The sequence below is a fragment of the Pantherophis guttatus genome, chromosome 2 (assembly GCF_059756535.1).
Source record: "Pantherophis guttatus breed Tessera chromosome 2, ASM5975653v1, whole genome shotgun sequence".
NCBI lineage: Eukaryota > Metazoa > Chordata > Lepidosauria > Squamata > Colubridae > Pantherophis > Pantherophis guttatus.
The window spans coordinates 292,615,976-292,639,705 of record NC_142064.1 but is presented as its reverse complement, the minus strand read 5'-3'; the positions used below and the strand labels follow the sequence as shown (position 1 = coordinate 292,639,705).

Here is a 23,730-nt window from a genome sequence, read left to right as displayed (position 1 = left end):
CTTGGGGTAGTGGGGTAGATGGTGACAGAGGGCTTGGCTGGAGGGACGGGAGAGACACAACAGGACCCAGAAGAGAAGTCCAAGTTGGTTACTTCAGATGCCACATGGAACTTACCTTATCCAGAGCCCTGGCCACTCTCTGATTCCAGGATGTACCAAGGCTTTGGCAGGGCTATGTCAAGATCCTTGCTGAGGGGGAAGATTTGGGGGGTTTCGGAGGGAGCCACCTGCCCAGATCAGGCTATGCTTGCAACTGTCCAGCCTCCTTCCAACCAAAGGAACCGGCGATTTCCAGGGAAGGAGGTGGGAGGGGTCCCAGGCCCAGATACAGCTTGCCCGGGATAGGGGCGGCAGGGAGTGTGGAACGGAAAGTGGGGGTAATTGGAGGCTGACGAGATCAGGCAGATCCCAGGATCACCGCAGAGCCTTGGACGGGATCCCTCTTGATCTCCTCCTTCACCAAATGCTCTAACTGGCACCATTCTTGTAGAGGTAGGTCAAAGGTCACGGTGCCAAGTTTCGAGCAGCACACTGCCTTAGCTCATGCGCTGGAGGTCTTTCCTGCTTCTATGATCTAATTTTTGGCTCTGATCTGGATGATCTCATCTTACCTAGAGAGGATGGCATCTTGAGAGGGGGGGTGAATATTTTCTAACCAATTAGGATGCTGTTGCTGTCCTGTCTTTTATCTGCTTGTGTAAAACTGTATAAGAATAAAACTCTTGGAGAGACATCAGAGAGACATCTTGGAATAGAGCAAAATCCTGGACATCTGATTTACAACAAAGACGGATTAATGGAGGAGGGGGGGGTCTGAGTGAGCCTTCCCCAAGAGGGTCCTTAAAAGGTCCATTCCAGCTCCAAGTACTTTGCTAACAATGTTTCTCACTGTTGAGGGAAAATGGATGGAGCATTTTTAAATAAGTGGAAATTAAAAGTTTTAATTTGGCATTTTTATTGGAAACCTCTTCAACTCATACAGATTACTTTTAGTAGTTAACAGACTATCAGATGGCATGAATCATTTTTATGGCCCAACCCAAAATTAAACCTAATTTTAGACAAAAATGTACTGATAACATTTTTGGTTTCCAATTGGATGAGATGGGAGTTGCTGGAGAGAGATTTTAATTCACTTCTGGATCCACTACTGAATCGGAAGAATTTTTTTTTCTTTTTAAAGACCCCTCCCCAAAGACACAATTTTCTCCTTCTGTGCATCCACGAAATGACACAGCCCTGGTGCCTGAAGTCCTAAGCCCAGTACGAGTCGTTGGCGGCTGGTGCCCCTATCTGCACTTTCGGCTCAAGCAGGAGATCTTATACCATTTCAGGATCTACTGATATTCCTATAGGATCTATTTCAGACAAGTGTCTCTTCTTAAAAACGTCCAGAGATGAAGCAACCACAATGTCTGAAGGAAAGCTGTTCCACTGGTTAATTGTCTTCACTGTAAGGAAGATTCTCCTTAATTCGAGGCTGCTTCTCTCCTTGATTAGTTCACAGGCATTGTTTCTTGTCCTGCCCTCTCGTGCTCTGGAAAATAAATTGACCCCCTCCTCTTTGTGGCAGCCTCTCAATTACTGGAATATTGCTATCATGTCACTTCTAATCCTAGCCATACCCAAATCCTGCAACCGTTCTTCATATGATTTAGTCTTCAGGCCTTTAATCAACTTAGCTGCTCTTCTTTGCACTTTCTCCAAAGCTTAAACATCTTTTTTGTAATGTGATGACCAAAAGTGGATGCAGTATTCTAGGTATGGTCTTACTAAGGCTTTATAAAACGGTACTAATACTTCATGTGATTGTGATTAAACAGAGGCATTCTATGCCTGTTTATACAATCAAGGATTATATTAGCTTTTTTGGCTGCTGCCACGCACACGTGACTTACGTGTAAGTGATCATCGATTCGGACTCCCAAGGTCCCTCTCCCAATTACTGTTTTTGAGCTAGGTTTCAAGTTATGTTTTTCCTGCCCAGGTGTAAAATCTTACTTTTCTCCTAAGTTTCATTTTGTTGAATTCAACCTTGTCTCATTTGGATCAGAAAGGCACAATATGGATACACATACAAATCTATAGAGACAGGGTGGGTCAGTGGTTAGAATGCAGTACTACTGGCTAATTGCCCACAGCCAGGAGTTCGATCCTGACCAGCTCATGATTTCATTCTTCTGAGGTGGGTAAAATGAGGATCCAAATTGCTGGGGACAATATGCTCACTTTGTAAACTGCTCAGAGTGTGGTAAAGCATTGTGGAGTGGTATATAAGTCTAAGTGGAATTGCTATTGCAATATAGTTTCTCCTGAGCGTGGATCCTTTTATGAGAAGTAAGATTACCTTTTTGAGCAAAGGTCTTTCCACACTCCATGCATTTATATGGCTTCTCCCCTGTGTGGATCATTTTATGGGAAATAAGATTACACTTTTTAGTAAGGGTTTTTCCACACTCCATGCATTTATATGGCTTCTCTCCTGTATGGCTTCTTTTATGGGAAATAAGATTACATCTATGAGCAAAGGTCTTTCCACATTCCATGCATTTATATGGCTTCTTTCCTGTGTGGATTTTCTTATGGGAAGTAAGATTACCGCTTTCAGCAAAGCTCTTTCCACATTCCGTGCATTTATATGGCTTCTCTCCTGTGTGGATTTTCTTATGGGAAGTAAGATTACTTCTTTGAGCAAAGGTCTTTCCACATTCCATGCATTTAAATGGTTTCTCTCCTGTGTGGAGCTTTTTGTGTCTTCTAAGGTCACTACTATAAGCAAAGGTCTTTCCACACTCCATGCATTTATATGGTTTCTCTCCTGTGTGGATCTTTTTGTGTCTTGTAAGTCCAGTGCTCTGAGTAAACGTCTTTCCACACTCCATGCATTTATATGGTTTCTCTCCTGTGTGGATCTTTTTGTGTCTTGTAAGTCCAGTGCTTTGAGTAAACGTCTTTCCACATTCCATGCATTTATACGGCTTCTCCCCTTTGTGGATCATTTTATGGAAAATAAGATTACGATTTTCAGCAAAGGTCTTTCCACACTCCATGCATTTATATGGCTTCTCCCGTGTGTGGATCATCTTATGGGAAGTAAGATTACCTCTTTGAGCAAAGGTCTTCCCACAATCCATGCATTTATATGGCTTCTCTCCTGTGTGGGTTTTCTTATGGGAAGTAAGATAACCTCTTTGAGCAAAGGTCTTTCCACATTCCATGCATTTAAATGGTTTCTCTCCTGTGTGGAGCTTTTTGTGTCTTCTAAGGTCACTACTATAAGCAAAGGTCTTTCCACACTCCATGCATTTATACGGTTTCTCTCCTGTGTGGATCCTTTTGTGTCTTGTAAGTCCAGTGCTCTGAGTAAACATCTTTCCACACTCCATGCATTTATATGGCTTCTCTCCTGTGTGGATTTTCTTATGGGAAGTAAGATTACCTCTTTCAGCAAAGCTCTTTCCACATTCCGTGCATTTATATGGCTTCTCTCCTGTGTGGATTTTCTTATGGGAAGTAAGTTTTCCTCTTTGAGCAAAGGTCTTTCCACATTCCATGCATTTAAATGGTTTCTCTCCTATGTGGAGCATTTTGTGTCTTCTAAGGTCACTACTATAAGCAAAGGTCTTTCCACATTCCATGCATTTATATGGCTTCTCTCCTGTGTGGATTTTCTTATGGGAAGTAAGATTACCTTGTTCAGCAAAGGTCTTCCCACAGTCCATGCATTTATACGGTTTCTCCTCTGTGTGGAACATCTTATGGGAAATAAGAGTAACTCTTAGAGCAAAGGTCTTTCCACACTCCATGCATTTATATGGTTTCTCTCCTGAGTGGATCCTTTCATGGGAATTAAGTCTATAGCTACTAGCAAAGGTCTTTCCACACTCCATGCATTTATATGGCTCCTCTCCTGTGTGGATCCTTTTATGGATAGTAAGTGTACTGCTATGAGCAAAGGTCTTTCCACATTCCATGCATTTATATGGCTTCTCCCCTGTGTGGATCCTTTTATGGATAGTAAGTTGCCTGCTTGTTCTAAAACATTTTCCACATTCCAAACATAAATGTCTCTCTTTTGTGTCTATCACTTTTTGAGATGTAAGGAATTTATTTCCAAGAGAAAGAATGAATGTCCCATTGTAATTTTGTCCGTTGTGTCTTCTTATAGCATCTTCTCCTTTGTTTTGGGTTAAATCCTGTTCATTTACTTCTACTTTAGCTTTTACTAGCTTCACACTTTTTCCAGTATATTTTTTCCTTATTTTCTCTTTTTGGGCAAGAAAGTCTTGCATCGGAGCATCAGTGGAAGATGAGCTTTCCTGATTCCAATTCTTTGAGTGGTTCCTGTCATGGCTTCCTAATTCCATTCGAATTCCAAACATCTCCCTTCCATCTTTAGCATTGATCACTTGGAACAGTTCACAGGAATCTTGATTCTCCTGCCCATTATTACCTTCAAAGCAAAAGGGAAAAGAAAATGATAACAAGGTTAGAGAAAAAGATCAAAGCGTAGAAAGTCAAGTGAATTTCCTTCTGAATTTCTCCGAAATTCCATTAGGTTGTACGTTTGCATGCTTTCAGGGGTGTGATACAGACCTGATGATTTCTATATTCATGAGTCATGAAAGCTTTGAAAATATCTAGAAAACATCTCTTTCTTTACAATTATCTATGGTATATATATGCAAATCTCACTTAGTCAGTTTTGAGTTAAGGAATAGAATAGAATAACAAGAGTTGGAAGGGACCTTGGAGGTCTTCTAGTCCAGAGGTCCCCAACCTTTTGGACCTCAGGGACCACAAAGTTCATAATTTTAATGTTTTAATAATTTTAATCAGTAGGAGTGTTTTGGATTTCACAGCCAGCCAAAGTGGTTAACTGGGGAATGTGATTTATGACATGGCCAGGGAGGAGGGGAGAGACAGGGTCATAGGGGAACGTAAATCTACGTGGGATTAGTTCTAACTGCATCCGAATACTGCCGAAATGGTGCTCCTAATAAATGACTGTATTTCTTTTGAAGTTTGGCTTGTGGCTCATGAATTAATTGGGGCATCTTTCGGAAACTTCCCATTGAAATCCTGCGGACCACTAATACGAATCCAGCATGCCGCTTGCTGAAGTGCCTGGACTCCCAGTGATGGGATGGGGTCCTTCAGGCACTCTCTCTCCTTCTCTCTCTCTCTCTTCCTCTCTCTTTCTCATTCTGATTCTCTCTCTCTGATTCTCTCTTTCATTGTGTGTGTCTCTCTCATTCTCTCTCTCACTCTCTTTCTGATTCTCTTTCTCCCTCTCCCTCTCATTCTTCCTCTCGTTCTCTCTCTTTCATTCTCTGTCACTTTCATTCTCTGTCACTTTCTCTCTGTGTCTCTTTCTCTCTCTTTCATTCTCTCTCTGATTCTCTCTCTCTCTCTCATCTCATGGGCCAGCCAGTGTCCTGGGGCTGAGAGGAAGTCAAGCATCTCCCTGAGAGACTGAGGTGTGCAGAGCACCAAGGGCCGAAAGAACTGCGGGAGCGAAGCCGAATTTTAACTTGTGCGGCATCAGCATTCCACCTCGGTATATTTGCGTCAGCCGGTGGCACAAAACAGCCCCAACCAGATTTTGCTCTCCATTGTGAATGCCAGATTGGCCCCTACAAGCTCTTGTCTCCCGAGGAGCCCAGCCGAAGTTTCCTGCGCCACTTCAGTGAGCACTCTTCGAGAGACGAGAGCTTGCAGGGGCCGATCTGGCATCTGCCATAGAAAGCAAAATCCGGCTTCTTCTCTCTGCTGTAGTGCGGCATCAGGATTTGTGTGGCATCAGCATTCTGCCTCAGCATATTTGCGCCAGCCGGTGGCGCAAAGCAGCCCTCGTCTCCTGCTGCTTGGGACTCATAACAGTAAACAGTGTCTGATCCAGGGAGCAGCCGAATTCCTCTGTTTATGCAGCCTAGAACTGTGTTGGCTTTTTTTGGCAGCTGCTGCACATTGCTGGCTCATATTTAAATGGTTGTCCACTAGGACTCCAAGAATCATCTCATAGTTACTACAATTGAGCAAGGTACCACATATAATATACCTGTGCATTTTGTTTTTCTTGCCTAAATGTAGGACCTTATTTTTTTCAACACTGAATTTCATAATAATCAGGGGAAACATCCAAGGAGGAATTAGGAGAAAACTTAAGATTTATTGGGGTGGGTTAATTTCAGCAGAGACTTGTGAGAAAATGAAACAATTTTGAAACAAGCTCCTTCTTCCCAAATGTACCTTGGAGCAGCTGCTCCACAGTATCCGTCTGGTGGGCAGGACCCCCACTTGGCCCGTTCCTTGATCCCAGCTATGAGACTTTGGAGTGAAATCCCTTGCTGAAGCCTCCCATTGGCTTGTAAATGCTCTTCATGCTGAGACTGGAAAGGTTGGGAGGTTTCAAGAATGGCTATTTCACTGCCTCAAAGTCTCATTGGCTTGCAAGGACTCTTTGGCCGGATCTGGTACAGGCATCTGTTCACAGAGAACAGAAGGCCTAAAGTACTGTAGTGTGAGATCACATGAGCTCAATAGTGCTAGATTTCCCACTACTGATGTCACGTATCTCTCACTACTTTAGGCCTCTTTTTTCTGCAAATGCACTGAGGTAGGCAAAGGAACTGACGGCTCGCTACATTGTCGCAAGGTACTATATTTTTCAGACAATAAGATGCACCAAGGGTTAGAGAAGGAAAAAAAGGGGGGGGGAAAGTTTTTGCCCTCCCCAGCGTCCAGAAGCAATCTGCAGACCAAAAATGGTCTTATTTTTGGCCCTCCCAAACCCTCTGTGCATCCCGTTCTCAGCTCCCCGACACTGGGGAGGGCAAAAACGGGACCCAAGGAGGCATCCAAAGGCCAAAAGCGGAGCCATTTTTGGCCTGCAGGGTGCTTCTGGACTTCAGGGAGGGCAAAAACAGGACGCACAGAGGATTTGGGAGGCCAAAAACGGGCTTGTATTCACTCTATAAAATGCACAGACATTTCCACCCACTTTTTTTGGGAGGGGGGGGAAGTGCCCCTTATACTCTGAAAAATATGGTGAGTCCCGGTGGGATAGGGTGGGGGAATGTTGCAGCGCCTCTGCTGTCATTCGTAAGTGTGAATGACGTCTGTGATACTGCAAGATTTGTAATTTCAGGACTAAATCTTAAGTACTTGGGGGAGGGCTAGTTGTAACTTGGAATAGTCACTTAGTGAACTGTCATAACTTGGGAATTACCTGTAACCCTAGGATGCTCTGACTGACATTGCATGAGGCCTTTGTTCTTGAATTGGATTGGGAGAATGCTCTTCCATGGGCTGAGTGAAAGTTCTGTTCTCACACAATTTTGGAGGTTTCAGAGGACAAATGACAACATGCTCCTCTCACTTGACCTCCAGAGGACACATAAAAGCACACCTCGTTCTTCTCAGCCCCCACAGGTAAATTCAAATAGAAATGGAAAAATACAGATGAGAAATGGCACAGAAAGCATCTAAGCAAAGAGACATTGACTCTTTCCTTCCTTGGAGTACAAGAAGGCCAGATCCTTTCCTTCTCCCTCCCAGGAGACGATATCTGATTAGTGGTTTTTTAATAAAAACCCTAATTAAAATCTGTCTTCTTGAACTCTCTGATTGGGGACTAGAAAACTCTTACCCAGAGAGGCCACGTTCCTATGGTTTTCAAGCATGACTTCCAAATGCAGCGCTTTCTGGTCAGGATCCAGCTGAGACCATTCCTCCTCAGAGAAAGACACAGCCACCTCCTCGAAGGACACAAGACTCCCCTGAACATGGAAAAAACAGAACAGAACAGGAGGATTCGCAAGATCTGTTCATCTTCATCAATGATTTAGACAAGAGGATAGAAGGGGAACTCGTCAAGTTTGCAGACAAGACCAAGTTGACAGGAATAACAACATTCCAGAAGATAAACTCCAGATATGGAAGGATCAAAAGATTAGGGTTAGGGTTGAAATCAATTGTGAGAAACGTAAGATTCTACATTTAGGAAAGAAAAACCAAATGCACTGGCATAGAATAGGTGATACCTGACTCAACAGTAGTAAGGGCAACAGGGATCTTGGAGTCCTAGTGGATAACCACTTAAACATGGGTCAGCACTATGCTACAGTTGCCCCCCCAAAAAACCCCAACAGAATAATAGGCTGCATTAAGAGGGATAGAATCAAGATGACATGTGTTGGTAGGACTTTATAATGCCTTGGTAAGACCGGAGGAAGCTATGCTGGCTGACAGGAACTTGAACCTGCTATTCTGCTCTCCATGTTGTGGAAGAATACAAAAATAATCCAGGCCAAACAAGGGGGGAAAATAGAAGAAGGGAGCCCTCTGCACACCCGCTTCACTTCTTTAAGGGAGAATAGAAATCTAATAACTTTTCCCTTTCTTACTTGATTTGGAGGTTCAACCGCTGTTTGATCCCCGTCATAAAAACCAGAAAGCTTCATTCTTTGTTTCTCTGTAAGGAATAAATTATTACAAAATGCATAATTAACAAAATAGGAGGAGATATTCCATAGATGAGAAGAGAGAGCGAAGTTAAGACAGATGGGAAATCGGAGGATCTTTCATTACCTTCTGAGATATCCTGACTTGGATCTTCCCAAAGGATCTTCCTGAAAAATAGCTCCTGAGGGGGGTTTGATGGGTTCTTCTTTCCCTCAGGATCTCTGATCTCCACAGTGCAGCCCTTCAAACAGGAGGAAGGAAAAAAGAAGCAGAATTAATATACATCACATAAAATAAAGTGGATTCTTATATTTGGAACACAATCTCAAAGCCCCCAATATCCATCTGTGAGGTTGAGTGAGAAAACAAGGGAACAATTGCCACATATGATGAATGCCAGAGAAGTTTGGGAAGGAGGATGAAGTATTCAAACAGATTCTCTATTCCCTTCTGAGCTCCCTAAAGTCTTTCACCTGCAACTGGACCTGCTCCTTCTGCTCCTCCGCCTGGCTCAGGAGGAGGCCTTCCGCCAGGGCCACCGCCTGGGAGCTGGTCTCTGCTCCACACTCCCGCACCCAGCCCTCCATCTCTGGGGGCAGAAGGAACAGGAGCTGCTCCAGAACCACCAGGTCCAGCATCTGGGCTTTGGTGTTCTTCTCTGGTCTCAGCCATCGCCTGCAAAAGCCATGGAGTTGGCTGCAAAGTCCTCGGGGACCCTCAGCCTCCAGGTATTGGATGGAGTTCCAGGGCTGAACTTGTGAAGGGAGGATGGTTTCCTCCTCCAGGATCTTCTGCCAGGGTCTTGTCCAGAGCTTCCCCCCCTTCCCAGGCTGAGCAGCTGAAGGGCCTTTTCCGGCTCCCTCCTTTCCAAAAGGTTGGGTCTCCATCCTTTCTCTGTCCTGCAGAGCAACTGCAAAGGGCTTCAAGGACTCTGGTGGGTCTCCAGATGCCTTTTCCTTCACGGGACCATTTCTGGGGCTGCAGGACTGATCCCTGCAAGGGATTCCGCCCTTTTTCTTCTTCCCCCAAGAGAAAAGTTTGCCTTGCAAAGACCACAAATGGCTTCCAGTTTCTGTATCTGAGATGGGAAGAAAAAGAAACGCCAAGAATTAGAAAGTGGAATTCAGCCACTGAGCGACCTTCCCCCAACCTGCCCCAAGCGGCTCATTCCTGCGCAGAGCCCAGGTCCGAGAAGGAGGCAGCTGGAGAGGTCGCCCTGCTTCTCTCCCCTCCGGGGACAGGATGGGGCCCTCGGGGAGCCTGGTGCGAATCCTGCCTCCTCCTCGCCCGGCTTCTCTCCTCTCCTGGTGGGCCTCCCCTCCCCCCACTCGGCTCTTCCCTGGATCCCCACCGCCTTCCCGGCATCCCCGCTTCCCCCTGCAAGGAGAGGGCGGCTGGGAAGGCTGGGACCTCCCCTCACCAGGGGCACGTCTGGATGTAACCCCGCCACACTCTTACGCAGCCTCTCCGCCTCCTCCGGGGCCCCAGGGGTTAAAGAGAGCGAGTGCAAAGTTCTAGCGAGGCAAGCGTTTGTGATGTCACTTCCTTCTCAGCCTCCTGCACAAAGCCAGCCGTGACGTTCCCCCTCCAGTGGGCCAATGGGGAAGCGCCTGGCGTTCACTTCCGTTGGCGGAGGGCGCCCCCTGGTGGATTTGGGGCAAAGTGCCAGGATTATAGAAAGCGCAGGAAAAAAGAGCGCATGGGAGGGGGAAGGGAGAGGGTGGGGAGGATGGGCTTGGGAGTACGAAGAAGAAAGGCATGGCTCCCGCCTGCGAAGATCTGCGCTGTGATTGGATGCTGCGGGTGGAAAGGGGGCGTTTCCCTGTTTTCCCGCCTTTTCCTTCTGGGCGCCGTTTGAGATTTACCTCAGGATCTTCCTGACTGTCTTCTCTGCTGCGAATCTTAAAAACGTTTATATGGAAATAAAAGTAAAAGTTTGTGTCCGTGTCTCCCTCTTCCTTTGGACAGCAGCTGCCTATTTCCTCCACATTAAACCTCTTCGGTTGCCGCTTCCAGTCGGGGGTTTCTCTTTTATCCCCTGAGAGTGTCGGAAGAAAAATCAGGTCCAGTTCCAGGAAGGGGAGAAAATGGAGGCTGCTTAAGAAAGGAGGTTGATTGACGGGCGGAACCAACAACGGCCTGCAGTCAGAAGAGAAGAGAGCTGGAAGGGACCTTGGAGGCCATCTAGTCCAACCCCCTGCTCAGGCAGGATATCCATCCTATACCATCTCTGACAAGGGGCTGTTCAGTTTCTTCTGAAAACCCTCCAGTGATGAAGCGCCCACGACTTCTGGTGGCAAGGAGTTCCACCGGTTAATTCTCCTCACTGTCAGGCAGTTTCTCCTTAGTTCCAGGTTGCTTCTCTCGATGAGTTGCCTTCTGGGGCTTTGGGGGATAATTTGGGCCTCTTTCCCTTCTCTGGGGCAGCCCCCCAAACGCTGTTCCGGGACAGCCGGGAAAGGAGCCGGATGAGGGGGAGGATTCTGGTGCCGTTTCTGCAGCGCCTGGAGATCCAGAGGCTCCTTTTGTGGGTCTTTTGTCCTCTGAGGCGGTGAGGGCTGATCCCCGGCCCTCCTTTCCCCTCCGGCCAGCCTTCCTCTCGGGGACGCCGCCTCCCGGGTCTCCGCCTCCTGCAACCGCCGCGGCCATCCGGGCTTCCGAGGCACAAATAAGAGTTTCTTCTCCCTTTCAACCTGAGCCAGGGTATCCTGAAGGAAGGAAGGAAGGAAGGAAGGAAGGAAGGAAGGAAGGAAGGAAGGAAGGAAGGAAGGAGGGAGGGAGGGAGGGAGGGAGGGAGGGAGAGAAAGAAAGAAAGAAAGAAAGAAAGAAAGAAAGAAAGAAAGAAAGAAAGAAAGCATTTGGGGTCGAGGAGGGAATCCTGAAGGGCCGGTTCGTCCAGACGTTTCGAGAAAGAAACGCGGATTTCAAGGAGGGAAATCGCCTCTTTCTCGGACTTTTGAGTTGGGAGGGGCCAGAAGGAGCTGAAGCACCAATGGGAAGTCTCTCTGCTTAGCCGTCATCAGTCTCCGGGCAGACTCCTTTCTGACGTCACCTGAAGGAGGTGGGAGAGTTCGTCGCAGAGAGCGAAACTGAAAATGGGAGGGGGGATCCCTTCAGTCTTGGGGGGGGCTGCTGTTCAAGGTAGGGTTCAGGGTAGGCCCAGAAGGGACCCTCCATTTTCTTTGCTCTCTTCATGATTCTCAGGCAGACTTCCCTCTGGGTGCATGGAGGGGTGGACTAGACGTCCGCTTAGGTTCCCAAACTGCCCCAGGGGACTTGGTCCTTCTCTGAAAGGGGCTTCCGGGCTCTTTCTAGCTAACTCGGGGGAAGGGAAGGGGCCCTGACACGGGGACTGGGGGGGCTGACTAAGGAGGAGAAGGGGATGAAGGGGGCAGCTCCACAGTCAGGGAGGGGCTGGGAGACCAAAGGGCTGCAGCTGAGAGAGGCCAAATCCAGGAAAGGCTCTTTCTCCAAGTCTGAGTATCCCAAGGATTCTCTCTGGCAGCTCTGGTGTCCCAGTCCCCCCCACCGCACTCTCGGCATGGATCCAGATTGGAGCCCCCCACCCCTCCCCAAAGAGCTACTCTTCTCTTCTGACTGCAGGCCGTTGTTGGTTCCGCCCGTCAATCAACCTCCTTTCTTAAGCAGCCTCCATTTTCTTCCCTTCCTGGAACTGGACCTGATTTTTCTTCTGACACTCTCAGGGGATAAAAGAGAAAACCCCTGACTAGAAGCTGCAACTGAAGAGGTTTAATGTGAAGTAATTGCGCAGCTGCTGACCAAAGGAAGAGGGAGACACGGACACAAACTTTTACTTTTATTTCCATATAAACGTTGTTGAGTCCTCGCGGCTACGTTTTCAAGCCCCGGAGCTATTGCTAACCAATGCGGATTGGCTAAGACGCGAGCAAAGAAGTCGCGGGAAATTCCTGCTCGCGTATTGGTCCACCCCGTATGTCAGGCTCCTATTTAAGGAGCTGTCAGTTGTTGCTCTCGTTACGATCGTTCTTGTTGTTCTATTAACTGTTAAATAAAGTTGGTGTTAAACTGCAGCCGAGCCTCTGACAATTATTGCCACGCCAATAAACTAAATAAACGTATTTAAGATTAGTAGCAGAGAAGACAGGCAGGAAGATCCTGAGGTAAATCTCAAAAAGCGCCTAGAAAGAAAAGGCGGGAAAACAGGGAAATGCCCCCTTTCCACCAGCAGCAACCAATCAGAGCGCAGATCCCCTCAGGCGGGAGCCCGCCCTCCCTCAGCCACAACGGGGTCTTCAAGACCATTCTGTCCTTAACGGCTGGGGAACAGCCGTTAAATTGGGCATTTTCACATTTAAAGTGTTCAAAGGAAAGAGAGAGAAAATGACTTTGCTTTTGTGTATTAGATAGAATTGTCAGGCTAGAATGGCTTTTTAAAAAAAATCTTGCACTGTGCTAAAAAGAAATCAACGTCTTTTTTTTTCTTTTCTCTCTTGCGCCTCAGACTCTACCCCTCTGTTTCTCTTTCTCCTTCCCTCAATTTCCCATTTCTGTTTTTCTTTGTGTTTTGTATAATAAATAAATAAAGAGTGCAGAGAAGAGCAACAAAGTTGGAGGCAAAAACATATTAAAAAACGGTTACTGGAACTAGATATTTTCGAGCCTGAAGAAAAGGACAAGGGGAGACATGATGGCATCTTCCCATATCCAAGGGGCTGCCAGAAAGAACATTTCCCTCTTCTCTTCTCCTCTTCTCTTCTCTCCTCTCCTCTCCTCTCCTCTAAATAAGAAGCAGAGAGAATGAAAGAGGTAGAGTTGTAGTTTCACTATATAGAAGAAATAACCAAACAGGTCTAGAAATGCAACAGAAGAATGGCGAAAACTTCCTTCAATGCATTTGGGTTGATATAAAAGGGGGAAAAGAAGCAGAGACGTGGAAGCCTTTGTCTGACAGGGAGCCATTGGGAGGGGCCTTTCCTCCTACTCCCAAGCCCATCCTCCCCGCCCTCTCCTTTCCCCCTCCCAGGCGCTCCTCTTTCCCGCCCTTTCTATGATCCTGACGCTTTGCCCCAAATCCACCAGGGGGCGCCCTCCGCCAATGGAAGGGAACTCCAAGTGCTTCCCCACTGGTCCACTGGAGGGCCAACGTCACAGCTGCCTTTGTACAGGAGGTGTCGAAGGAATTGACAGCACAAACGCCCCTCTACGACTTTGCACTCGCTCTCCTTAACCCCTGGGGCCCCGGAGGAGGTGGAGTGGCTGCAGTAGAGGCTGGAGGGGGGACATCAAGACGTGCCCCGGGTGAGGGGGGAGCTCTTCCCGGGTCCCATCCTCCCCATCCTCCCTCTCCCTGCAGGGGAAAGCGGAAGAAGCAGGATGCCGGGAAGGTGGGGGACGGGGGGGGGCCTCCGGGCAGGTTGGGGGAAAGTCCTCAGTGGCTGAATTCCACTTTCTAATTCTTGGCGTTTCTTTTTCTTCCCATCTCAGATACAGAAACTGGAAGCCATTTGTGGTCTTTGCAAGGCAAACTTTCCTCTTGGGGGAAGAAGAAAAAGAGCGGAATCCCTTGCAGGGATCAGTCCTGCAGCACCAGAAATGGTCCCGTGAAGGAAAAGGCATCTGGAGACCCACCAGAGTCCTTGGAGCCATTTGGAGCTGCTCTGCAGGACAGAGAAAGGATGGAGACCCAACCTTTTGGAAAGGAGGGAGCCGGAAAAGGCCCTTCAGCTGCTCAGCCTGGGAAGGGGGCGAAGCTCTGGACAAGAACCGGGCAGGAGATCCTGGAGGAGGAAACCATCCTTCCTTCAGAAGTTCAGTCCTGGAACTCCATCCAATACCGGGAGGCTGAGGGTCCCCGAGGACTTTGCAGCCGACTCCATGGCTTTTGCAGGCGATGGCTGAGACCAGAGAAGAACACCAAAGCCCAGATGCTGGACCTGGTGGTTCTGGAGCAGCTCCTGTTCCTTCTGCCCCCAGAGATGGAGGGCTGGGTGCGGGAGTGTGGAGCAGAGACCAGCTCCCAGGCGGTGGCCCTGGCGGAAGGCCTCCTCCTGAGCCAGGTGGAGGAGCAAAAGGAGCAGGTCCAGTTGCAGGTGAGAGACTTTAGGGAGCTCAGAAGGGAATAAAGAAAGTGTTTGAATACTTCACCCTCCTTCCCAAACTTCTCTGGCATTCATCATATGTGGCAATTGTTCCCTTGTTTTCTCACTCAACCTCACAAATGGATATTGGGGGCTTTGAGGTTGTATTCCAAATATAAGAATCTACTTTATTTCGTGTGACATTCATTAATTCTGCTTCTTTTTTCCTTCCTCCTGTTTGAAGTGCTGCACTGTGGAGATCAGAGATCCTGAGGGAAAGAAGAACCCATTAAATCCCCCTCAGGAGCTATTTTTCAGGAAGATCCCTTGGGAAGATCCAAGTCTGGACATCTCAGGAGGTAATGGAAGATCCTCCGATTTCCCATCTGTGTTACCTTCGCTCTCTCTTCTCATCTATGGAATAGCTCCTCCTATTTTGTTAATTATGCATTTTGAAATTATTTATTCCTTACAGAGAAACAAAGAACAAAGATTTCTGGTTTTTATGACGGGGATCAAACAGCGGTTGAACCTCCAAATCAAGTAAGAAAGGGAAAAGTTATTAGATTTCTATTTTTCCTTCTGAAAGTGAAGCGGGTGTGCAGAGGGCTCCCTCCTTCTATTTTCCCCCCTTGTTTGGCCTGGATTATTTTTCTGTTCTTCCACAACATGCAGAGCAGAATAGCAGGTTCAAGTTCCTGTCAGCCAGCATAGCTTCCTCTGTTTATCTTGTTCTGCTAGGTACTCTGCCAACTTTGAGTTTACGAAAAGCAATTTTTTAAAAAGTCCTTCAAGAAATAGGTATAAACATATCACAGTGGGAGGAACTGCTAGAGTCCCATTTTTTTTTTAATTCTTTGACTTGGAATTGTGCAAGGCTAATGAAAGATAATTAAATACATTGCCACAATACCATTTTTAAAAAGCCGTATTTATAAACTGTAGTTCAAAAATAAGCAGATGGAGTAAGAGAAGAATATGGGAGGCGAGCCAAAAAAAAAGACTAAAAGTTTTTACGGAGATAAGAGATGATGGATAAGGTGGGGAAAAGAGAGTAAAAGATATTCTATGAATATATTTCAATAATGTGTATTAATATTAGAATTATATAGGTTGGATAATTATTTTGTATGTAGTGCAACAGATGTTAGGGTAATATCTTAATATAAATAGGTATGAAGAGTAAAATATAGAAATTATGAATACTTTCTAAGTAAGCAAGTAAGTAACTAAGTAAGAATTAAGCATTAATTGGAAAATTACAGTTTGAATGATGATATTATGAAATAATGTATAAAAATATGATTAGTGAAATGCTAGAATTAAACTATGGGTGATCAGAAAATGAAAGAATATATTTTAATGTAAAGGTTTATCAATAGTAGAATTACAGAGATTGAAGGATTGGAAAGAACATGAATTTAAGGCACTGTACCTTAAATGTATAAATGATTGTGATTGGTATTAGAAGCGTACATTCAGACATTGAATAATGAAAGAATGAAGGATGAAACTTTAACATAAATAGATGTGAAGAGCTAAATAAGGGAAATATAAATAATAAAACAGGTGAAAGATGGAAAATAGAAAAGAAACGTCTTTGAATATTATAGTGATATGGGGGGGGAAACGTTAAAATAGAGATAGAAATAAGAGGGAAATAATAGTACATATATATTTATTATTTATTTATTTAATTAATTCAATTTATATGCCGCCACTCTCCAAAGACTCAGGGCGGCATATTAGATATTAAGATATATGAAAGAAGGAGGAGGAGGTTTAGGAACTGAAGGGCGGTAGCAAGGGGTATGTTTAAATGATATGAAATAGTGAAAAGGAAATGTAAGAACTATGAGTAACAATACTATGTTTATTGGTATTGAAATGTATGATCCCCAGGTATCACACCATTCACACATTGATATGTGTAAATAACATTTTAAAAAATAAGCAAATTGAATTAAAAAATAAAGCAGACTATTAAAATCCAAAGGGAGTGGCCGTGTTGAGCATGTAATTAAGGTACTTTGGGCTACAAAATAATTTCCAATCCTCTGATTTGCGCCTCGATTAGGAGATCAAACATTCCCGATTTGCAAAGGCTGAGAAATGATTTTCCCAGGGAATTTTCTCTTCTTTCTTTTCTTCCTTTCAGCCAATGGCTCAGACTACTAGATCAATCAATGACATACAAATGATAGATCAGTTGATCCAGAAGTGGGATTACTTTACTGAAAGGCACTGAAGGTTTTGCAGAATCAATGGACTTGATAAAACTTCCCCAAATATTTCTTCAGTGAAAGTAGTTTTCAGATTTGCCCATTTTCTCACCTAAAATTAGGACTTGTGTAGCAATTTAAGTTAGTAAATATCTCTGCTTTGGGAATTTGGGAACAATGGAACAGAATAACAGAGTTGGTAGGGATCTTGGAGGTCTTCTAGTCCAGTGGTCACCAACTGGTGGTCCGCAGACCATTGGTGGTCCGCGAGAAAATTTTGTATTTTTGTATTTTTTATATTGCACTCATCCTCAAGCTATGGCCCCTGGGCCAGCTATGGCCCGAGAGCAATTAATCTGGCCCACACATGGGAACACACGGCTCCACTGCCCACATCACCCCGCCCACACACCAGTCACCACTCTTAAGGCCGAGAGACAGAAAGAGAATGAGAGAGAGAGAGAAAGAGTGGTAGAGAGGGGGGGAAGAAAGAGAAAGAGAGAATGAAAGAGAAAGAGTGGGAGAGGGGGGGGGGGAAGAGAAAGAGAGAAAGAGTGGTGGAGAGAGGAGAGAGAGAGAGAGTGCCTGAAGGACCCCATCCCATCACTGGGAATCCAGGTGCTTCAGCAAGCGGCACGCTGGATTTGTATTAGTGGTCCATGAAATTTAAAATTATGAACTTGGTGGTCCCTGAGGTCCAAAAGGTTGGGGACCCCTGTTCTAGTCCAACCCCCTGTTCAGACAGGAAGCCCTATACCATTACATATAAATGGCTGTCCAATTTCTTCTTAAACACCTCCAGTGTTGGAGCACCCACAATTTCTGGAGAGACGTCATTCCACTGATTAATTGTTCTCACTGTCAGGAAATTTCTCTTTACTTGTAAGTTGGTTCTCTCCTTGAATGGTTTCCATCCATTGCTTCTTGGAACACTGCTATCATGTCACCCCATCTAGTCCTACTTTTTCATGAAACCAGACTTACCCAATTCCAGCAACCGTTCTTTATATGTTTTAGCCTCCAGTCCACTAATAATTTTTGTTGCTCTTCTCTGCATTCTTTCTAGAGTCTCAATATCTTTTTTACATCTGGCAGACAAAACTGGATGCAGAATTCCAAGTGTGGTCTTCCCAAGGCCTTATAAAGTGGTACTAACACTTCATGTCATCTTTATTCTATCCCTCTTAATGCAGCCTATGATTCTGTTGGGGTTTTTTTCTTTCTTTTTGGCAACTGTAGCCTACTGCTGACTCCTGTTTAAGTGGATGTCCACTAGGACTCCAAGACCCCTGTTGGCCTTGCTACTCTTCAGCCAGGTATCACCTCTTCTGTGCCAGTCCATTTGGTTTTTCTTTCCTAAATGTAGAACCTCACATTTCTCATTGTTGATTTCATTTTTTTAGATGGGGCCCAAATATGTTGATCCTTCTATTATCTTCTGGAGCAGGGGTCTCCAACCTTTTGGACCTCATGGACCACCAAACTCATAATTTTAAATCCCATGGACCACTGGGGTGTGGAGGCTCAGCTGTCTTTCGGGTCTACCTATCTGCTTCTGCGAGGCCTTCAGGTGGGAGGCCGAGAGAAAGTGCCTGGTCCAGGCACACAGCCTGGAAACCTCTTTTGCCCTTGTCTCCTGCCGTTTGGGGCTCAGAGTGGTAAACCGGATCCAGGAAGCACTACAAGTTTTTTCCAAATAAAAAAAAACGCTGGAAAAGCCAACTTTGGAAAGCGCCAGCTGGCAGGGCCAGATTTTCCTATAGGCTAACTAGGCTTCAGCCTAGGGCCTCAAGATCAAGAGGGGCCTACATTCAAATTGTTAGCAAAATTAAAATTACACTTTCACTATAGGTGAAAGGGCCTCATAAGTGGAATAGCCTAGGGCCTCTTTTCATCTAAATCCGGCCCTGCCAGCTGGATACAAAAAGAAGAAGGGGTCTTTCCCCCCCCCCCAGAAAGAGCCACAGGGAAAGAAGGGGAAAGAGCCAGTCGGCTTTGTACAGAAAAGTCACTCAAAGATACCTCAAAGATATCTCCAGGAGGAAGAGGGGAAGGTTTCCTCCTCCTCCTGGAACCGCTGCTGTTCTTCCTTTTCTTCGCGGCCATAGCCACCCAACCTCTGAAGATCCAGTATTTCCACCTCACCCAAAAGGCTGGGGGCAGAAGGATGGAAGGGGTGATGAAGGCTTTGTGGGGATGGCTTGAAGTGGATGAAGGGCTCGACTTGGCATACGAGAGCTGGCGCTGGGCTCGACCTGCCAGCTGGAGGAGAGCTGCTGCGGGAGACTGATGAGGGGGCCCTTGGGGCTCAGAGCGGTAAACCATGTCCAGGAAGCACTACAGCAGAGGGAAGGAGCCAGAGTCAATCCTGGCTTTGCTGTCCATTGCAGATGTTAGATCAGCCCCGTTCAAACTCTCGTCTCTTGAGGAGCCCGGACCGAAATTTGCCGTGCCTCTTCAGCGAGTGCTTCTTGAGAGACGAGAGTTTGCAGGGGGCTGATCTAGCATCTGCAATGGACAGCAAAGCCAGGGTTGACTCCAGCTGCTTCTCTCTGCTAACAGGCGGCCAAGCTAACTGCCTGAAGGACCCCATTCTGTCTATGGGAGTCAAAGTCCTGAAGGGCAAGCGGCGCAGGAAACCTTGGCTGGGCTCCCCGAGAGAAATGCAACAATTTCTCTGCGGACTACCAAAATTTTCTCCCCGACCACTGCGGTTGGTGACCGCAGTTCTGGAATGTTTTTATTCCTGTCAATTTGGTTTAGTCTGCAAATTCGATGAGTTCTCCTTCTATCCTCTTCTCTAAATCATTGATGAAGATGAACAAATCTTGTGAATCCTCCTGTTCTGTTCTATTTTTTCCGTGTTCAGGAGAGTCTTGAGTCCTTCGAGGAGGTGGCTGTGTCTTTCTCTGAGGGGGAATGGTCTCAGCTGGATCCTGACCAGAAAGCGCTGCATTCGGAAGTCATGCTTGAAAACCATAGGAACGTGGCCTCTCTGGGTAAGAGTTCTCTAGTCCCCAATCAGAGAGTTCAAAAATGCAGATTCTAGTTAGCTTTTTTAATAAAAAACCACTAATCAGATATCGTCTCCTGGGAAGGAGAAGGAAAGGATCTTCTTGTACTCCAAGGAAGGAAAGAGTCAATGTCTCTTTGCTTAGATGCTTTCTGTGCCATTTCTCATCTCTATTTTTCCATTTCTATTTGAACTTACCTGTGGGGGCTGAGAAGAACGAGGTGTGCTTTTATGTGTCCTCTGGAGGTCATGTGAGAGGAGTATGTTGTCATTTGTCCTCTGAAACCTCCAAAATTGTGTGAGAACAGAACTTTCACACTCAGCCCATGGAAGAGCATTCTCCCAATCCAGTTCAAGAACAAAGGCCTCATGCAATATCACTCAGAGCATCCTAAGGTACAGATAATCCGCGAGTTACGACAGTTCACTTAGCGACCGTTCTAAGTTACGACCAGCCCACTCCCAAGTACTTAAGACTCAGTCCTGAAATTACGAATGTTGCAGCACCACAGCCATCATTCACACTTATGAAAGACAGCAGAGGCGCTGCAACAACATTCGCCCTACCTGTTCCCCCACCCCATCCTGCCGGGATTTACCTTGAGAGGATGTGGTGAGGCATCAGTTTCTTTACCTACTTTGGTGAATTTGCAGAAAAAAGAGGCCTAAAGTAGTGAGAGATACGCAAGATCAGTAGTGGGAAATCTTGCACAAAAGATCTCACGTGATCTCGCACTACAGTGCTTTAGGCGTCTTTTCTCTGCTAACCAAGGCCGGCATGAGATCCAGGGGAAAATGCTTTGCAAAGAGAGGGAAGGCCTCTTCGTTTTCAGTGAATTTTGTCCTGGATCTCGTGCAGTCCTCAGTTCTTAAACGAACGCAGGCCTAAAGTACTGCAGTGTGAGATCACGCAAGATTAGTAGCCTGAGATCTTGCACTACTGGTCTCATATGATCTCGCATTAAAGTAGTTTAGGCCTTCCGTTCTCTGCAAACTAAAGCCTGTACCAGATCCGGCCAAAGAGCCCTTCCAAGCCAATGAGACTTTGGGGAAGCGAAATAGCCATTCTTGAAGCCTCCCAACCTTTCCAGTCTCAGCACGAAGGGCATTTACAAGCCAATGGGAGGCTTCAGCAAGGGATTTCGCTCCAAAGTCTCATCGTTGGGATCAAGGAATGGGCCGAGCAGGGGTCCCGCCCGCCAAACAGACACCGTGGAACAACTGCTGGAAGGTACACTGTGGAAGAAAGTTTGTTTCAAAATTGTTTCATTTCCCAAAGGTCTCTGCTGAAATTAACCCACCCCAATAATTCTTAAGTTTTCTCCTAATTCCTCCTTGGATGTTTCCCCTGATTATTCCTTAACTCAAAACTGATTCCTGAGTGAGATTTGCTTATATATAGATAATTATAAAGAAAGAGATGTTTTCTAGATATTTCCAAAGCTTTCTGGACTCATGAGTCCTCGGAGAGGGGCAGCATATAAATTGAAACAAATAAAATAAATGAATATAGAAATCATACTGTCCATATCGCACCCCTGTAGGCATGCAAACTTACAACCTAATGGAATTTTGGAGAAATTCAGAAGGAAATTCAGTTGACTTTCTACACTTTGATCTGTTTCTCTAACCTTGTTATCATTTTCTTTTCCCTTTTGCTTCGAAGGTAATAATGGGCAGGAGAATCAAGATTCCTGTGAACTGTTCCAAGTGATCAATGCTAAAGATGGAACTGAGAAGTTTGGAATTCGAATGGAACTAGGAAGCCATGAGAGAAACCACTCAAAGAATTGGAATCAGGAAAGCTCATCTTCCACTGATGCTCCAAAGCAAGACTTTCTTGCCCAACAAGAGAAAATAAGGAAAAAATATATTGGAAAAAGTGTGAACCAAATAAAAGCTAAAGTAGAAGTAAATGAACAGGATTTAACCCAAAACAAAGGAGAAGATGCTATAAGAAGACACAATGGACAAAATTACAATGGGACATTCATTCTTTCTCTGGGAAATAACTTCCTTACATCTCAAAAAGCGATTGACACAAAAGAGAAGCCTAATAAATGTTTGGAATGTGGAAAATGCTTTAGAACAAGCAGGGAACTTACTTCCCATGAAAGGGTTCACACTGGGGAGATGCTCTACAAATGCATGGAGTGTGGAAAGACCTTTGCTCAGAGCAATACACTTACGATCCATAAAAGGATCCATACAGGGGAGAAACCATATAAATGCATGGAGTGTGGAAAGACTTTTGCTCATAACAGTAATCTTATTTCCCATAAAAGGATCCACTCGGGAGAGAAGCCATTTAAATGCATGGAGTGTGGAAAGACCTTTGTTCATAATAGTAATCTTATTTCCCATAAAAGGATCCACTCGGGAGCAAAACCATATATATGCATGGAGTGTGGAAAGACCTTTGTTCATAACAGTAATCTTATTTCCCATAAAAGGATCCACACAGGGGAGAAACCATATAAGTGCATGGAATGTGGAAAGACCTTTGCTCAAAGAGCTTATCTTATTTCCCATAAGATGATCCACACAGGAGAAAAGCCATTTAAATGCATGGAGTGTGGAAAGACCTTTACTCAAAGTACTTATCTTGTTTCCCATAAGATGATCCACACAGGGGAGAAGCCGTATATGTGCATGGATTGTGGAAAGACGTTTACTCAGAGCAGTGGTCTTAGAAGCCACAAAAAGATCCACTCAGGAGAGAAGCCGTATAACTGCATGGAGTGTGGAAAGACCTTTGCTCGAAGAGGTAATCTTGTTTCCCATAAGATGATCCACACGAGAGAAACCATATAAATGCATGGAATGTGGAAAGAGTTTTGCTCAGAATGGTCATCTTACTTCTCATGAAAGGATCCACGCTCGGGAGAAACTATATAGCAATAGCAATTCCACTTAGACTTATATACCACTCCACAATGCTTTACCACACTCTCTGAGCAGGTTACAAGGTTGGTATATTGTCCCCAGCAATCTGGGTCCTCATTTTAACAACCTCAGAAAGATGAAAGGCTGAATCAACCATGATCAGTCAAGATCGAACTCCTGGCTGTGGGCAATTAGCCTGTAGTACTGCATTTTAACCACTGATCCGCCATGTCTCTGTCGATTTTTATGTGAAAGCATTTTGTGTCTTTCTGATCCAAATGAGACAAGGTTGAATCCAACAAAATGAAACTTAATGTGGAGAAAAGTAAGATTTTACACCTGGGCAGGAAAAACAGATTACTTGAAACCTGGCTCAAAAACAGTAATTGTGAGGTGGACCTTGGGAGTCCGAATGGATGATCACTTAAACATGAGTCACGTGTGTGCAGCAGCAGCCAAAAAAGCTAATATAATCCATGATTATATAAACAGAGGCATAGAATCAGAATCATGTACCGTTTTATAAAGCCTTAGTAAGACTACACCTTGAATACTGCATGCAGTTTTGGTCATCATGTCAGTGTATAAGAGTTCATTAATTGGAATAGACATGGTAACACGTCAGTCAATGGGGACTGTTTGGTGACCCAGATAGCTCAGAGCCTGGGCGTGGCTTAGCTTGACTTTGTATATAAGAGTTACTTTGTCCTTGCAATATTGCCTCTGTATGATATTGCTTCTATGATTATGACTTCTGGATTCTGAGTTCTGGTTCTGACTTCTGCTGCATGAGAATTGTATACATGCATCATACTGTATGTTATTGCATATAAAGAAGTTTCTTGTATAAATGAATCCTGCTGAATTATTTACTTGTGTGCTGGTTGGATTGCTGCTAAGTCTAACACATCACATTACAAAAAAGATGTTTAGACTTTGGAGAAAGTGCAAAGAAGAGCAGCTAAGTTGATTAAAGGCCTGAAGACTAAAACGTATGAAGAACGGTTGCAGGATCTGGGTGTGGCTAGTCTACAGAAAAGAAGGATTAGGAGTGTCAACTGGATCTCCAGCATGGGTTTTCCCT

At 45.3% G+C, this 23,730-nt stretch overlaps 2 protein-coding genes and 1 long non-coding RNA gene across 8 annotated transcripts in view; 2 read left to right on the top strand and 1 right to left on the bottom strand.

Annotated features, from left to right (window-relative positions):
* Positions 1 to 938: 938 nt before the first annotated feature.
* Positions 939 to 23,730, bottom strand: part of LOC148116191 (uncharacterized) — a 38,299-nt gene continuing 15,507 nt past the window's right edge. Inside the window, exons 1-6 of one of the 5 annotated variants that reach the window (XM_087884961.1) lie at positions 10,332 to 11,446; positions 8,940 to 9,544; positions 8,593 to 8,707; positions 8,409 to 8,476; positions 7,652 to 7,781; positions 939 to 4,453 (exon numbers count right to left, since the gene is read on the bottom strand). In XM_087884961.1, the coding sequence (XP_087741087.1) occupies positions 2,280 to 4,453; positions 7,652 to 7,781; positions 8,409 to 8,476; positions 8,593 to 8,707; positions 8,940 to 9,353 (2,901 nt within the window). In that variant the 5' untranslated portion in view covers positions 9,354 to 9,544; positions 10,332 to 11,446 and the 3' untranslated portion in view covers positions 939 to 2,279. Of the gene's footprint in view, positions 4,454 to 7,651; positions 7,782 to 8,408; positions 8,477 to 8,592; positions 8,708 to 8,939; positions 9,545 to 9,886; positions 11,447 to 23,730 lie in introns of those variants that run through there. The other 4 variants (XM_087884963.1, XM_087884962.1, XM_087884965.1 and 1 more) reach the window with 4 other exon arrangements.
* Positions 11,547 to 12,518, top strand: LOC148116192 (uncharacterized). Its single transcript, XR_015731865.1, has 2 exons — positions 11,547 to 11,607; positions 12,070 to 12,518. It is a non-coding gene; the product is annotated as an uncharacterized LOC148116192 (long non-coding RNA).
* The window catches only part of LOC148116190 (uncharacterized), a 35,369-nt gene continuing 25,234 nt past the window's right edge, over positions 13,596 to 23,730 (top strand). Inside the window, exons 1-4 of one of the 2 annotated variants that reach the window (XM_087884960.1) lie at positions 13,596 to 13,746; positions 13,933 to 14,537; positions 14,770 to 14,884; positions 15,001 to 15,068. In XM_087884960.1, coding sequence (XP_087741086.1) covers positions 14,124 to 14,537; positions 14,770 to 14,884; positions 15,001 to 15,068 — 597 coding nt within the window. In that variant the 5' untranslated portion in view covers positions 13,596 to 13,746; positions 13,933 to 14,123. Of the gene's footprint in view, positions 13,833 to 13,932; positions 14,538 to 14,769; positions 14,885 to 15,000; positions 15,069 to 23,730 lie in introns of both variants that reach the window. The other variant, XM_087884959.1, reaches the window with a different exon arrangement.